Source organism: Zosterops lateralis (genome assembly GCF_965231275.1).
Source record: "Zosterops lateralis genome assembly, chromosome: 26".
Classification (NCBI taxonomy): domain Eukaryota; kingdom Metazoa; phylum Chordata; class Aves; order Passeriformes; family Zosteropidae; genus Zosterops; species Zosterops lateralis.
The window spans coordinates 4,329,715-4,343,239 of NC_139786.1; the positions used below are offsets into that span (position 1 = coordinate 4,329,715).

At 52.3% G+C, this 13,525-nt stretch overlaps 2 protein-coding genes and 1 long non-coding RNA gene across 3 annotated transcripts in view; 2 read left to right on the forward strand and 1 right to left on the reverse strand.

Annotated features, from left to right (window-relative positions):
- The window catches only part of SLC16A1 (solute carrier family 16 member 1), a 201,069-nt gene that overhangs the window by 24,901 nt on the left and 162,643 nt on the right, over positions 1-13,525 (forward strand). The gene's annotated exons all lie outside the window — the stretch shown is intronic.
- Positions 95-5,358, reverse strand: LRRN2 (leucine rich repeat neuronal 2). Its single transcript, XM_083878443.1, has one exon. The coding sequence runs from the start codon at positions 5,107-5,109 to the stop codon at positions 3,073-3,075; it is 2,037 nt and encodes a 678-aa protein (XP_083734569.1). The 5' UTR covers positions 5,110-5,358; the 3' UTR covers positions 95-3,072.
- Positions 7,930-8,607, forward strand: LOC310919097. The gene is made up of 2 exons (XR_014591782.1): positions 7,930-8,299; positions 8,331-8,607. It is a non-coding gene; the product is annotated as an uncharacterized lncRNA (long non-coding RNA).

Below are 13,525 nucleotides of genomic sequence, written 5' to 3' on the forward strand. Positions count from 1 at the left end.
TTTCAGTGTGTGCAGGAAGGAGATCAAGATGGTCATCAGGATCTTCATGGGGTAGGGAAGCTTCCTGTCCCTAGAGCAACCCCAAAATCAGGATTTTTGCACTCAAATCCTGATTTCAGTGTGTGCACGAAGGAGATCAAGATGGTCATCAGGATCTTCACGGGGTAGCAGAATCTTCTGACCCTTAAATAACCCCAAAAAGAGGATTTTTGCACTCAAAATCCTAAATTTAGTGTGTGCAGGAAGGAGATCGAGATGATCATCAGGATCTTCATTGGGTAGGGAGGCTTTCTGCCCCTAAAGCAACCCTAAAATCAGGATTTTTGCACTCAAAACCTGATTTCAGTGTGTGCAGGAGGGAAATCAGGATGGCCATCAGGATCTTGATGGGGTAGGGAGTCGTTCTGCCCCTAAAGCAACCCCAAAATCAGGATTTTTTGCACACAAACCCCCACTACGATATGTGCAGGAGGGAGATGGAGAGAGCCATCAGAATCTTACTAAAATAACCCCCCAAAAAGAGGATTTTTGCACTCAAATCCCAATTACAGTGTGTGCAGAAAAGAGATCAGGATGATCATCAGGGTCTTTATGGGGTAGCACAACCTTCTATTACTAAAATAACTCCTAAAAATAGGGGTTTTTTGCACAAAAACCCCAATTCCAGAGCTTGGTCTGCAGGATCACGATGACCATCAGGATCTTTATGGGGTAGCAGGGCCTCTTTGCTCCTAGAACAATCCCAAAATGAGGGGTTTTTGCACTCAAATCTCCATTTCAGAGTTTGCAGGAAAGAGATCAGGATGGTCACTGGGATCTTTATGGGATAGCAGGACCTTCTGCCCCTAAAATTAACCCCAAAATGAGGATTTTTGCACTCAAACCCAAATTCCAGAGCTCAGCCAGTGAAACCAAAGACAGCCAAGGTTTAAATCCCACCAAGAATCCCCTCCAGGATCCACTTTTCCATGGAAATCACCTCGAGATCCAAATCCCAGCTTGGAAATTTTCCCAATTTCCCAACTTCAGCCCCATTTTATCCCTTGGGCTTCTTTCTCCTGACCAAGGACAGAAGATTTTGGGTAAAGTTGTGACTTTTGGAATGTTTTTTTTCCAGAAATCTTGACTTGTGCAATTCCTTTGGAGCTGAGGGATAAAAGTACGAATAAATATTTATGGTGGGAGGGCAGGGGATTGGTTTTGGGGAGAAGAAAAAGAACTTTATTCCTGATTTTTTTTATTGTGTAAGGTCGGCAGGGTGAAGAATTCCTTTCTCCCAGATGGGAAATAAATCCGCGTTTTTAATCCACACCTCTCAGGTCACAAATCAGATGGAAAAATAATAATAATAATAATAATGTTATATTTTGCTTTCTTTTTGGGCTCCTTAATTTCTATTTATTCTCTTTTTTTATGTATTTAAACCTGTTCAGTGTCACCTGTTGAGCAGCTTTGGGATATTTTGGGATGTTCCACCTGCCCTCACCTATCCTTTAGGAAAAAAAAAAAAATCCTAATTTTTCAGTGAAAATTTGCTTTAAAAACAAAACACAGACTTTCAAAGGATAAAATAATTCCTTTAAAGCCCATTTCCCCCCTTTTCAGGCACAATTTTCCCCTTTTCTGGCAGATTTTTCACCTTTTCAAATACATTTTTTTCCTCTCTCCAGGCAGATTTTTCCCTCTTTTCAGACAGATTTTTTTTCTCCCTTACCAGGCAGACTTTTCTCCCTTTTATCATTTTTTTTTCCCTTTCCAGGCACACTTTTCCCCATTTTTGGGAAAACTTCTCCCCTTTCCAGGTAGATTTTTCCCCTTCCAATGTCTGCAAAATCCCTCGGGAATGGCAGCAGCAAAGCCTTTGGATCTTTGTTCTTCAGCCCAATCCCATCTCTGACATTCCCGTGGGATCACCCACCCTGTGACAATCCCAAAGGGGATTTTTCTCCCTTTTCCAGCCGTTTTTTGGGCTCGGCGCTGCTGGAGGAGGCGGAGCTCACTAGAGGGCACCCCCGCCCGGCTCCTGCCGCTCTCCCTCCTCCAGGATCCGCATTCCCGGCTGGAAAAGGACTCAATCCCATGGCTGGGGGTTGGTTTTCCTGATTTCCCAATCCCACAAATCCAAGTTTTCCACCAGTGATGCCCCTCGGATCCCTCCAGGTGCATCCCAACATTCCCAGGTTTTTCTCCTTGTGTTTTTTTTTTTTTTACACCGACCCACAACTTCCTCCCCTCTTCCTGTTTTTTGTTTTTTGTTTTAGCCTTTATCCACGAAAATTTTGGGATCCAGGATCCATCCAGCCCAAGGAAGTGTCACTGTCCTCATTTCCCGTTCTTTCGTTCCAAATCCTTTCCTGATTCCCCCCAAGTGACAGCAGTGACAGAGCAGGGGATGACACTTGCTTTGAATATCCCAACGCTCAAAAAAAACCCCAGAAAATAACCCCAAATCTCACACGAATCCCAAAGGAAAAAAACTTTTTTTTTTTTTTTTTTTTTTTTTTTTTTTTTAGGGTTCTTTTAGGTTTTTCTTGTATTTCCAAAGCAGGGACTGTCCAGCCAGGGAGGTGACACTGGGGAGGCTTTGTTTGATGATCCCAATGCTCCAAAAAATCCCCGAAAAAGAAACCCCAGACCCCACACAGATCCTAAAGGAAGAAACCTCTTTTTTTTTTTTTAGGGTTTTTTGTATTTCCAAAGCAGGGAGTGTCCAGCGAGGAGGTGACACCTCTGGGGTGTCCCTGGTGCCAGGGGGACACAGGTTTGGGGTTCCTCTTTATGGCTCTTCACCCACTCGGGGCATCGTCCCCACAGCGTTCTCGGTCTCCTCCCGTCTTCCCAGCGGGGTTTTTTTGGGATCTGTGGCCAAATCCAGCCCCTCCACACAGATCCAGGACCACCAGAGGCTCCTCTTCCCATAGGTCCAGAGGATCCTCAAGGTCATGTCCACAAAATCCCATTTTTTTTTTCCCTACCATCTGTCATTTTTTGGTAAAAAAACCCCTTTCCCCCCTCCCCACCCACCCCAAAATCCCTTTGAAACCCCCCCCCCCCCAAAATTCTATCCCTCCCTCAGCACTCCAGGGGTGCCGCCTGCACCTCCACGGCCAGGAGTTGTCCCCGGGGCTGCACGGGATAAACCACGCGCACGGCCCCGGCTGCGCCGCCCAGCGACTCCCGCCGGGCTCCGGCCCGCGCCGCCACCCCCAGGAGCAGCAGGCACAGCAGCAGCGCCGTCACCAGCGTCCCCTGTCCCCAGGGCACCACCCCTCGGGCGGCCTCTTTAGTCCTGGCGGTGACACAGGCCACCCTGGCGGGCGACTCCGCCAAGGCCACGCGCAGACACGCGCGGTACTCGGTGTCGGGGCGCAGCCGGGTGACGTTGAAGCTGTGGGTGCCCGCCGGGATCCGCGCCGAGCCCAGCCGGGATCCCCACCCCGCGCCGGCCCAGGTGAGGTTGGAGGAGACGGCGTTGAGGCTCGGCCTCCAGGCCAGCAGGACGTGGTGCGGCTGGACGTCCACCACCAGCAGCTCCAGCTCGGCTCGACCCAACGGGAAGGAGCGGTTGACCAGCACTCGGACGCCGCGGGTGTCGGCGCCCAGCAGGTTGTGAGCCACGCACGTGTAGAGCCCGGCTTCTCCCACCTCGATCCCACGGATCTCCAGCGTCCCTTCGGAGTGCACCTTGAACCTCCCATCACCCCCAAACGGCAGCAGCTTCACCCCGGCTGGCGTCACCCAATAAATCTCCGGCTCCGGCTCCGCCAAGGCCCGGCAGTGCAGCTCCACGTCGTCCCCAACCTCAGCCTCCAGGCGGGTGGGGATGCTGCGGGCGGAGATGAGCGGCAGGCACTGCTCCGTCATCTCACGGAAAGGGACATCGCGGATGTGGCGGCGCTGGAGGTCGGGGGGCTCGGCGCAGAGCGTGGACTGCGGCTCGATGAAGCGCACGCGGGGCCGGGTGCTGTTGACCCAGCGGATGACGCAGTCGCAGCGCAGGGGGTTGCCGTGAATGCTGATCTCCTGCAGGTTGGGCAGCGACTCCACCGTCTGCCGGTGCAAGGCACTTAGGGCGTTGTTGTTGAGCATCAGCGTCTCCAGCTGAGGAAGGTGCTGGAAGGCCTTGGGGTGGATGAAGGACAGCTTGGGGTTGTTGGTGACGTCCAGCTTGGTCAGCTCGGGGAGGTTGATGAGGGCGAACTGGTCGATGGACACCAGCTCGTCCATGTTGTTGAGGCCCAGCTCTTTGAGGTGCAGCATGTTGGTGAAGTCGCTCTGCTTGACCCTCTGCAGCGGGTTCTTGTTCAGATCCAGGAATTTGAGGCCGGGCACCTGCTGCAGAGCCCTCTTGGGGACATCTGCCAGCTTGTTGTCGTAGAAGGAGAGGCTCTCCAGGCTCCTCAACCCTTCCAGGGCGTAATCCGAGATCTCCCGCAGCTGCATCCCGGCCAGCACCAAACTCCTCAGGTTGCTCAGGGGCCGGAAATTCATGTCCAGGATGGCGTCCACCTTGTTCCCTCCCACCATGAGGATCTCCAGGCTGGGCAGCATCTGGAACCAGCGGCTGTCCAGCGTCCTCAGCAGGTTGGAGTTGAGGTGGAGCCGCAGGAGGCTGCCCAGGCCGGCAAAGGCGCGGGGGGCGATGCTGCGGATCCTGTTGTGGTTCAGGTAAAGCTCCTGAAGGTTCCCCAAGCCCGGGAAGCTGCTGTCGGGCAGCTCGGAGAGCTGGTTCTCCTCCAGGTGCAGGCTGAGCAGCTGGGGCATGTTCCTGAGCCCGAAATCCCAGACATCGGAGAAGCTGTTCTGCGACAGATCCAGCTCCGACAGGTTCCGCAGGTAGCCCAGCTCGCCCTGCTCCAGCCTGGCGATGTTGTTGCTCTGCAGCAGCAAGGTCTGGGTGCCCTCGGGCAGCTCGGGGGGCACCGAGGTGATGAAGAGGTCGTTGCAATCCACCGTGGCCGCCTCCCGGTAGGCGGAGCGCGGCGTGTACCAGGGCCGGATCTGGCAGACGCAGCGCGGGGGACAAGGCACCCTCCAGGGCACGGTGGGCATGGCGCTGGCGGCCACCACGCAGCACAGCAGCAGGCAGCTGGGCTGGAGGCCTCTCATTTTGGGCTGGAGAAGGTCACAGGGAGCATCCAGAGCTGCTGGCCACGGGGTGACAGCGAGGTGGGGACGGTGCCTGTGCGGGGAGATGCTCCATGCGGGATGTGCAAGGGTCGGCCCTGCCCGGCGCTCCCCACAATGGGAGCTCAAAGCGCTGGGGGCACCTCAGTCAGAGCTGCGCCTCCTCTTCTCCCCAAAGGAGTCGTGCCCGCGCTCGGCTGCATCTTCCGGGCTCCTCCTGGGGGTCATTCCTGGGGAAAAGAGCGAGGTGGGGTTAGGGGAGGCTTTGGGCTGGTGGGGAACGAGGAGCGGGGACAAGGAACGGATTGGAGAGGGGAACACCTGAGCGTGGGAACCCCGGGACCCCCAGTGCCCTCAAAACTGCGCGGCAAATCCGTGAATTCCGGTTTATATCCGTGGCATTCACTGTGCCCCCCCATCCCAGAGAATCTGGGTGCAATTATCCCATGGAATCAGCCCAGCACCCCCAACACCCTCAAAACAAATCCATGAATTCCACTTGATATCCGTGATTTAACTGTGCCCTTCCATCCCAGAGAATCTGGGTGGAATGATCCCATGCGATCTGCCCAGGACCCCGAAATAAATCCATTAATTCCATTTTATATCCATAGCATTTTCCGTGTCCTCTCATCCCAGAAAATCTGGGTGGAATTTTATCCCATGGAATCTGCCCAGGCCCCCCAGCAGCCCCTGGATCTGTGGCTGAGCAGAGCCAGAGCTGCGGGTTTTGGGAATAAATATCCACGAGGATAAATATCCATGGGAATAATTATCCATGGGGATAATCTTCCTGCGGGCTCTGCTCGCTGCTCATCCTCCCCAGCTCCAAATTCCCCCATCCAGGAGCTCCAGCCCCATTTGCAGCCCTCCGATGGGATATTCCTTAGGGAAAAACATCCTGGGAATGCCGAGGGAGGGGCTGGAATGGGTTTGAACCCCCCCCCCCAGCACCTCTTGCCCCTCTCCCAGTCCAGCCAGAGCCAGCTTTGATTCCATGGTTTCCTCTGGCTCTCCTGCCCCACGCTGACCCCAATCCAACCTTTTCTTCCCTTAAAAACCTCTCAACCCAGCAGGAAAGAAACCCAAACATTCAAAGAGTGGGAAAAGCAAAGTTTCTGTTTTATCCCCTGGAAAGGGCTCCTGAGCCGAGTTTATTCCTCATCGACTCCTCCCGGATCAATCTCGCTCTTTTCCCTCCTTTCCTGCTGCTTTTAAAGCAGCTCCTGGACAAGCAGCATAAAAGGAAAGGTTGGATCCATCGATTCCTGCTTCCCTCTGATGGATCCACACCTTTCCTTTTAAGTGCTCCGGCGTTTTCGGGTCTATAAAAGTCTCCAGCTGTTCAAATATCTCAGGAATCTTTTCTCCTTTAAAAAAAATAAACATATATATATATATATATATATATATATATATATATAATGGAGGAGTTTGGAGGGGTTTTATTTATTTTCTTCAGGCTGTGAAGGAAAGTCTAGAAAAGGCTCCTGGTTCCTTCCAATCCTGGTTTTCCATGGAAAAGCTCCCCAGCTCTGCTGGTTTTGTCTATAATTGGATTTTATCCCGTTTTTCCCAGCACAGGGCAGGGTTGGAGCAGGGATGACTGGGAGAAATCTTGGGTATGGGATAATCCAGGGGTTTGTGTGAGCCACGGGATGGGAACTCATGGAAAAATGGTGGATTTGGGAAAACTTGGGGCTGAAATTCACGGAAAGGAGCAAACTGGGAGGAAAGGAAGAGCTCTGGCAGTGAGTGGTCCCTGCTGAGAGGGGAAATCCCGAGAAAGGGTGAGGCTAATGAAGCAGCTCCTGGAATTCCTGCAGGGCTGGTGGCAGCTCCAGCCTGGTGGGGACAGGGTGGCCGTGCCCACTGTCACTGCTGGTCCCTCAGCTCCGCTCCCAGTGTGACATTCCCGAGGGATGGTGGCTCCAGGGGCTTTGCTGGGGGAGAGCTGAGCTCGGGGCTGCTTCTCCATCTTCCCCAGCTTCTCTGGCTTCCCCATTTTCTCCAGCTTCTCCAACTTCTCCAGTTTTTCCATCTTTCCCCTCTTCCCTGGCTTCTGCAGCTTCTCCAGGTTTTCCATTTTCCCCAACTTCTCCATCTTCCCAAGCTTCTCTGGCTTCTTCATTTCCCCTGTTTTCTCCAGATTCACCAACTTCTCCAGTTTTTCTGTCTTCCCTGGCTTCTGCAGCTTCTCCATTTTCCCCAGTTCCACCATCTTCCCCATCTTCCAGGCTTTTCCATCTTCCTCATCATCTTCCTCATCATCTTCCTCATCATCTTCCTCATCATCTTCCTCATCATCTTCCTCATCATCTTCCTCATCTTCCCCATCTTCTCTATCTTTTCCAGCTTCTCCAGCTTCTCCAGCTTTTCCATCTTCCCCAACTTCTCCAGTTTTTCCATCTTCCCCATCTCCTGCTCCACCTCACCCTGGGCACAGCAGACCCTCCTGGTCCCTGTCCCCACCCGGCACAGGCAGGTGGGAAGTGGCCGTTGGGTGCTGTGGGAAAATCCTCCCCTCACCCATTCCCGTTTTTCCGTCCCCATCCAGCCCCTGGGGGCAGTTGGGATGCTGGGAGTGGGTCCTGCCTGGGGCAGGAGGGAATTATGGAATTATTGTTCATTATTATCATGGAATTACTGAATCCTGGAATGGTTTGGGAGCTTAAATCCCATCCAGTGCCGTGGGCAGGGACATTGTCCTGATCCAGAGTGCTCCAGCCTGGCCTGGGACACTCCCAGGGATGGGGCAGCCACGGATTCTCTGGGAATCTGCAAGCTGGAAATGAGTCAGGAATCCTGAAACTGGGATTTTTTTTCCCAAATCATGGAATGGTTTAGGCTGGAAGACGTTAAAGATCATCCCAGTCCCACCCCTGCCCAGGCAGGGACATTTCCACGATCCCACGGTGGCTTGGGCCCCTTCCAGGGATGGGGCAGCCAGGGATTCTCTGGGAATTCCATCCCAGCCCCTCCCAGGAAGGGATTTCATCCCAAAATCCCATTTAACCCCACATTCACAAGGAAATTGGGATTCCCCAGCAACTCCCAAAACTGAGCAAACCCCGGAGTGGGAACAGCGACTCTGCTCCCGCCTCCAGCCTCGGCAGGGAAAACAAACGGAGAAATGAAGGGGAAAAAGGAGAAATAAAAAGGGGGAAAAGAAGTGAAAACGAGAAATAAAAAGGGAAAAGGAGAAATTAAGGGGAAAATGAGAAATAAATAAAGGGATAAAGGAGAAATGCAGGGGGAAAATAGAAGTAAAGGGGAAAAGGAGAGATAAAAAGGAACAAAGGAGAAATAGAGGGAAAAGGAGAAATAAAAAGGGGGGAAAGAGAAATAAATAAAGGAACAAAGGAGAAATAAAGAGGAAAGAGAAATAAAAAGGGGGAAAGGAGAAATAGAGGAGAAAAGGAGAAGGAAAAGGAAAAAGGAGAAATAAAAAGGAAAGAGGAGAAATACAAGGACAAAGAAGGAATAAATAAAGGGACAAGGAAGAAATAAAGAGACAAAGAACAAATACAGGGAAAAAGGAGAAACACAGTGAAAAGGAGAAACAAAAAATGACAAAGAATAAATAAATGAAGGGACGAAGGGGAAATAACTAAAGGGCCAAAGCAGAAACAAGCGAAGAGGGGACAAAGGGCCGGCGGTGCCGTGGTAACCGGGCCCTGCTCATCTGTATGCCCGGCCGAGCCCGGCTCCATGGAAACCCCGAGCCCCGGGATGGGGGAGCGGCCCCGGGAAAACTCCGCGTCCGTGGGGCCTGAGCGGGAATTCCGGGCGGGTTTGGGGGCCCGGGGGATGAGGAGGGGGTGCGTGTTCCCCAGGTGGAGGTTGCGGGGATGGGAGGGTTTTCCTGGGATATCAGGCTGTTCCTGGAATAGGAGGGTCTTCCTGGGATACCAGGTTGTTCCTGAAATATGAGGGTCTTCCTGGGATGGGAGGGTTTTCCTGGGATACGAGGTTGTTCCTGGAATAGGAGGGTTTTCCTGAAATCCGAGGGTTTTCCTGGGATATCAGGCTTTTCCTTGGGATGGGAGGGTTTTCTTAGGATATGAGGGTTTTCCTGGGGTACCAGGCTGTTCCTGGAATCCAGGGTTTTCCTGGAAATCCAAGGGTTTTACTAGGATTTGAGGCTGTTCCTGGGATGGAAGGATGTTCCTGGATTATGAGTTTTCCTGGGATGCCATGCCATTCCTGGGATATGAGGCTTTTCCTGCAATGGGAGTGTTTTCCTGGGCTGGGAGAGTGTTCCTGGGATATGAGGGTTCTCCTGGTATGGGAGGGTTTTCCTGGGATTTCTGGAATAGGAGGGTTTTCCTGGGATATTGAGAGTTTTCCTGGGATGCTGGACTGTTCCTGGGATACGAGGCTTTTCCTTGGGATGGGAGGATTTTCTCAGGATATGAGGGTTTTCTTGGGATTGGAGGCTCTTCCTGGGATGGGAGGGTTTTCCTGAAATGCGAGAGGTTTCCTGGGATATGGAGTTTTCCTGGGATGCCGGGATTTTCCTGGGATTTCTGGAATAGGAAGCTGTCCCTGGGATAGGAGGGTGTTCCTGGATTATGAGGATTTTCCTGAGATACCAGGCTGTTCCTGGAATACGAAGCTTTTCCTGGGATTTGAGGCTTGTCCTGGGAATTCCTGGGCCGTTCCCACCCCCCTAAACCCAACAGCCTCCCCTGGGGGTAACAGTGATGTCCCCACCCCTGTCCCCCTGTGCCACCCCCTGTGTCCCTCCCAGCAGCCTCCAGATGCCATTTCCAGATGTTATTCTCAAAAAAACAACATTTTCACGAGGTGGAGAACACCTGGAAAAATCCCTGCCGAGGTCTGAGCCGGGATTTGGATTCGGGAAAAGCGGCTTTGGAGCTTTTCCCAGCAGAAGGAGGGAGGGATTAAATGGGAATTTTGGGAAGAAATCCTTCCCTGTGAAGGTGGCGAGGCCCTGGCACAGCTTTCCCCAGCCCTGGAATTGTCCAAGGCCAGGCTGGAGAGGGTTTGGAGCCTCCAGGATCAGCAGAACCCGCTCCAAACCCACCGGCACCGCCGCCTTCTGCAGCCGCTTCTCCCCTCACTTAATCCTGCTTTTGTTCACAGCCATGGGATTTTTTTCATTTTATTTTTTTTCCTCTCGATCCTTTTGCACCTCCGCGGGCAGGGAGGGAGATAACGCTGTTCCTGCTATTCCTGCTCGTCTGGGAGGCAGCCAGGAGATAAAAACCACAGCCGGGAGCCGCCGAGAGCTCCCGCCTGCGGCCGCCTCTTATCTCGGTGCTTCTCTGCCTCTCTCCGGCTGCGTTTTAATGAGGAGGGCTGGGAAATCAGCCTGCTGTGCTCGGCCTGGCGCTCCCAGCCTCTGGAATTGTCTCGGCTCTGGAGTTGTTTTGCTCTGGAGTTGTTGTTTCGGTTGTGGTGGTTTTTTTTTTTTTTTTTTTTTTTTTTTTTTTTTTTTTTTTTTTTTTTCTCAAAAAGCTTCCACAGGTTCCTGTGGCTTCCCCTGATCCAGGCTCAGCCTCCAGCCTGGAAAAAGGGGCACAATTTGGCCCTCCTGGCCTCAAAATGCACATTCCAGAGGTGTTGGGATCCCACAGGCATTCCCTAGGGATGTCCCATCCCATCCCATCCCATCCCATCTCATCCCATCCCTCCTGGACACCGAGGGAGTTTTGGAGGCTGAGGAGACGTTCAGGCCCCCGGGCTGGGTCCCTTCTCCAAAATTCAGCTCCTCCCGTGGGGTTGAGGCTTTCCAAAGGTTTATTCCTGTCGGGATAAACTCCCAGGGATTTTTTTTTTTTTTCCCCAGCCTTTCTCCTTCCTCAGCTTGGAAAAATGAGGAGCGAGGCCTCAGCAGGGAGGGCTGGGAGTGACAGATCCTGGGGTGGCTTCCAGCTCTTCCCGGGATATCAGGAGGGGATCCAGGAGGGAAATCCATGAGCATCATCCCTGCCCATGGAGGTGCAAAAGGATCGAGGGAAAAAAAATAAAATGAAAAAAATCCCATGGCTGTGAACAAAAGCAGGATTAAGTGAGGGGAGAAGCGGCTGCAGAAGGCGGCAGTGCCGGTGGGTTTGGAGCGGGTTCTGCTGATCCTGGAGGCTCCAAACCCTCTCCAGCCGGGCCTTGGACAATTCCAGGGCTGGGGAAAGCTGTGCCAGGGCCTCGCCACCTTCACAGGGAAGGACTTCTTCCCAAAATTCCCATTTAATCCCTCCCTCCTTCTGCTGGGAAAAGCTCCAAAGCCGCTTTTCCCGAATCCAAATCCCGGCTCAGACCTCGGCAGGGATTTTTCCAGGTGTTCTCCACCTCGTGGAAATGTTTTTTTTTTAGGGAATAACATCTGGAAATGGCATCTGGAGGCTGCTGGGAGGGACACAGGGGGTGGCACAGGGGGACAGGGGTGGGGACATCACTGTTACCCTCAGGGGAGGCTGTTGGGTTTAGGGGGGTGGGAACAGCCCAGGAATTCCCAGGAAAAGCCTCAAATCCCAGAAAAAGCCTGGAATCCCTCTCTGCCCACCACAGGAGCTGCCTCTGGATGGCACAAACCCCGGAGGTGACAGCTTTGTCCCCTGTCTATGGCACATCCCAGGATGTGGGAAGCCTCAAATCCACGATTTTCAACCAGGAAATCTCAAATCCACGATTTTCAACCAGGAAGTCTTTAAGCCATGATTTTCAATCAGGAAGCTCAAATATGTGATTTTTCAGCTGGGAAGTCTCAATTCCCTGATTTTCAGCCAGCAAACCTTGGGCTCATCTCGTTTCACCCCTCAGGCCGTGGGGTCAATGGAGCATTTGGAACTGTCCCAATTCCACAGTGGGAGAAAACCTGGCCGAGCTCTGCCCCTGGAGAAATCCTGGATTAACTGAGGAGGTGGAATTTTCCCTGAATTGTCCTTCCCTCTGGAAAATCCAGGTTTTTAGCCCCCCTGAACTCCCTTCCCTCTGGAAAATCCAGGTTTTTAAGCTGGGCTGCAGCTTCTCTGCATTTTTAGGAGCAGCTCCAGGGGCTGGCAGAGGCTCTGGGCTGCAGCAGGAGCTGAGCCCCGGCTGTGCCTGCGGATCCCGGATCCCAAATCCCACATTTCTGACGGCAAATCAAGAACATTCCGGGCAGAAAGGGGATGGGGAAGGAGGAAAAAGCTGATTTTTTTTTTTTGGGGGGGGGGGCGGGGGGGGATTTATATTTAAATATAAATATATTTAAATATTTATTTTCTCTTTTTTTTTTTTTTTTTTTTTTTTTTTTTTTTTTTTTTTTTTTTTTTTTTATGATTTGCAGAACTTTGGCTCGTTTTTCCTCCCACTCAAGGAATTCCATGGAATTTCCTGATCCATCCCTGCAGGAGAGTCACAGGTGAATTCCCAGAATATTCCGAGTATTCCCTTCCCGCCTGTTGCTGCCTGGGTTTTCCAGAGCCATCCCCAGGATCTCCTTCCCGAGGGATAATTTGAGCCCTTCAGCCTCTCAAAACCATCGCTGAGGATTCCAGGGAAAGCTTCCAAATGGAATTTGCTTCCAGATTTTTGGGAAATTCTGTGATCAGCGCTGCTGCCATCCCTGCCGTGGGGAGCTGTGAGCCCCCAGCATTCCCACAGAGAGATCCAGGATTCCTTGAGGATTCCAGGGAGATCTGGGATTGCCAGAGCATCCCAGAAAAAGTTCAGGATTCTCAGAGCATCCCAGAGAGATCCAGGATTGCCTGAGAATCCCAGAAAAAGTTCAGGATGCCCTGAGAATCCTAGAGAGATTCAGGATTCCCTGAACATCCCAGAGAGGTCCAGGATTCCTTGAGCATCCCAGAAAAAGTTCAGGATTGCCAGAGCATCTCAGAGAGGTTTGGGATTCCCTGAACATCCCAGAAAAATTTCAGGATGCCCTGAGCATTCCAGAAAGATCCAGGATTGCCCAAGTATCCCAGAGAAGTTCAGGATGTCCTGAACATCCCAGAAAAGGTTCTGGATTAACTGAACATCCCAGAAAAAGCTCAGGATTCCCTGAACATCCCAGAAGATCCAGGATTGCCTGAGCATCCCAGAAAAAGCCCAGGATTCTCTGAGCATCCCAAAGAGGTTTGGTGACAAAGGGCAGCCGGGGGGACAGGCTGTGACAACACTTAAATTAAAATTTATCTGCTCTGGGATCCGGAACGCACTGGCAATCCACGGGGAAATTCCCAGGAAAAGTGGGATGCCGGCGGGGCCGGGGGAGTAGGAACAGACGGAATCATTAGGCCAAATTAAAACAGGAGCGAGGTGACAACGGCAATTAGTGATCGGCTGATTGTCCTGATGGCTCCGCAGACTGAGGGAGTTCATTGTGTGCTGCTCCCAGATGGGGCTGGAGCGGGAATGGATCAGGAATGGATCGGGGAATGGATCAGGA

Excerpts from the sequence above, each read along its gene's own strand:
- LRRN2 (XM_083878443.1), bottom strand. The coding sequence starts at position 5,109 with ATGAGAGGCCTCCAGCCCAGCTGCCTGCTGCTGTGCTGCGTGGTGGCC.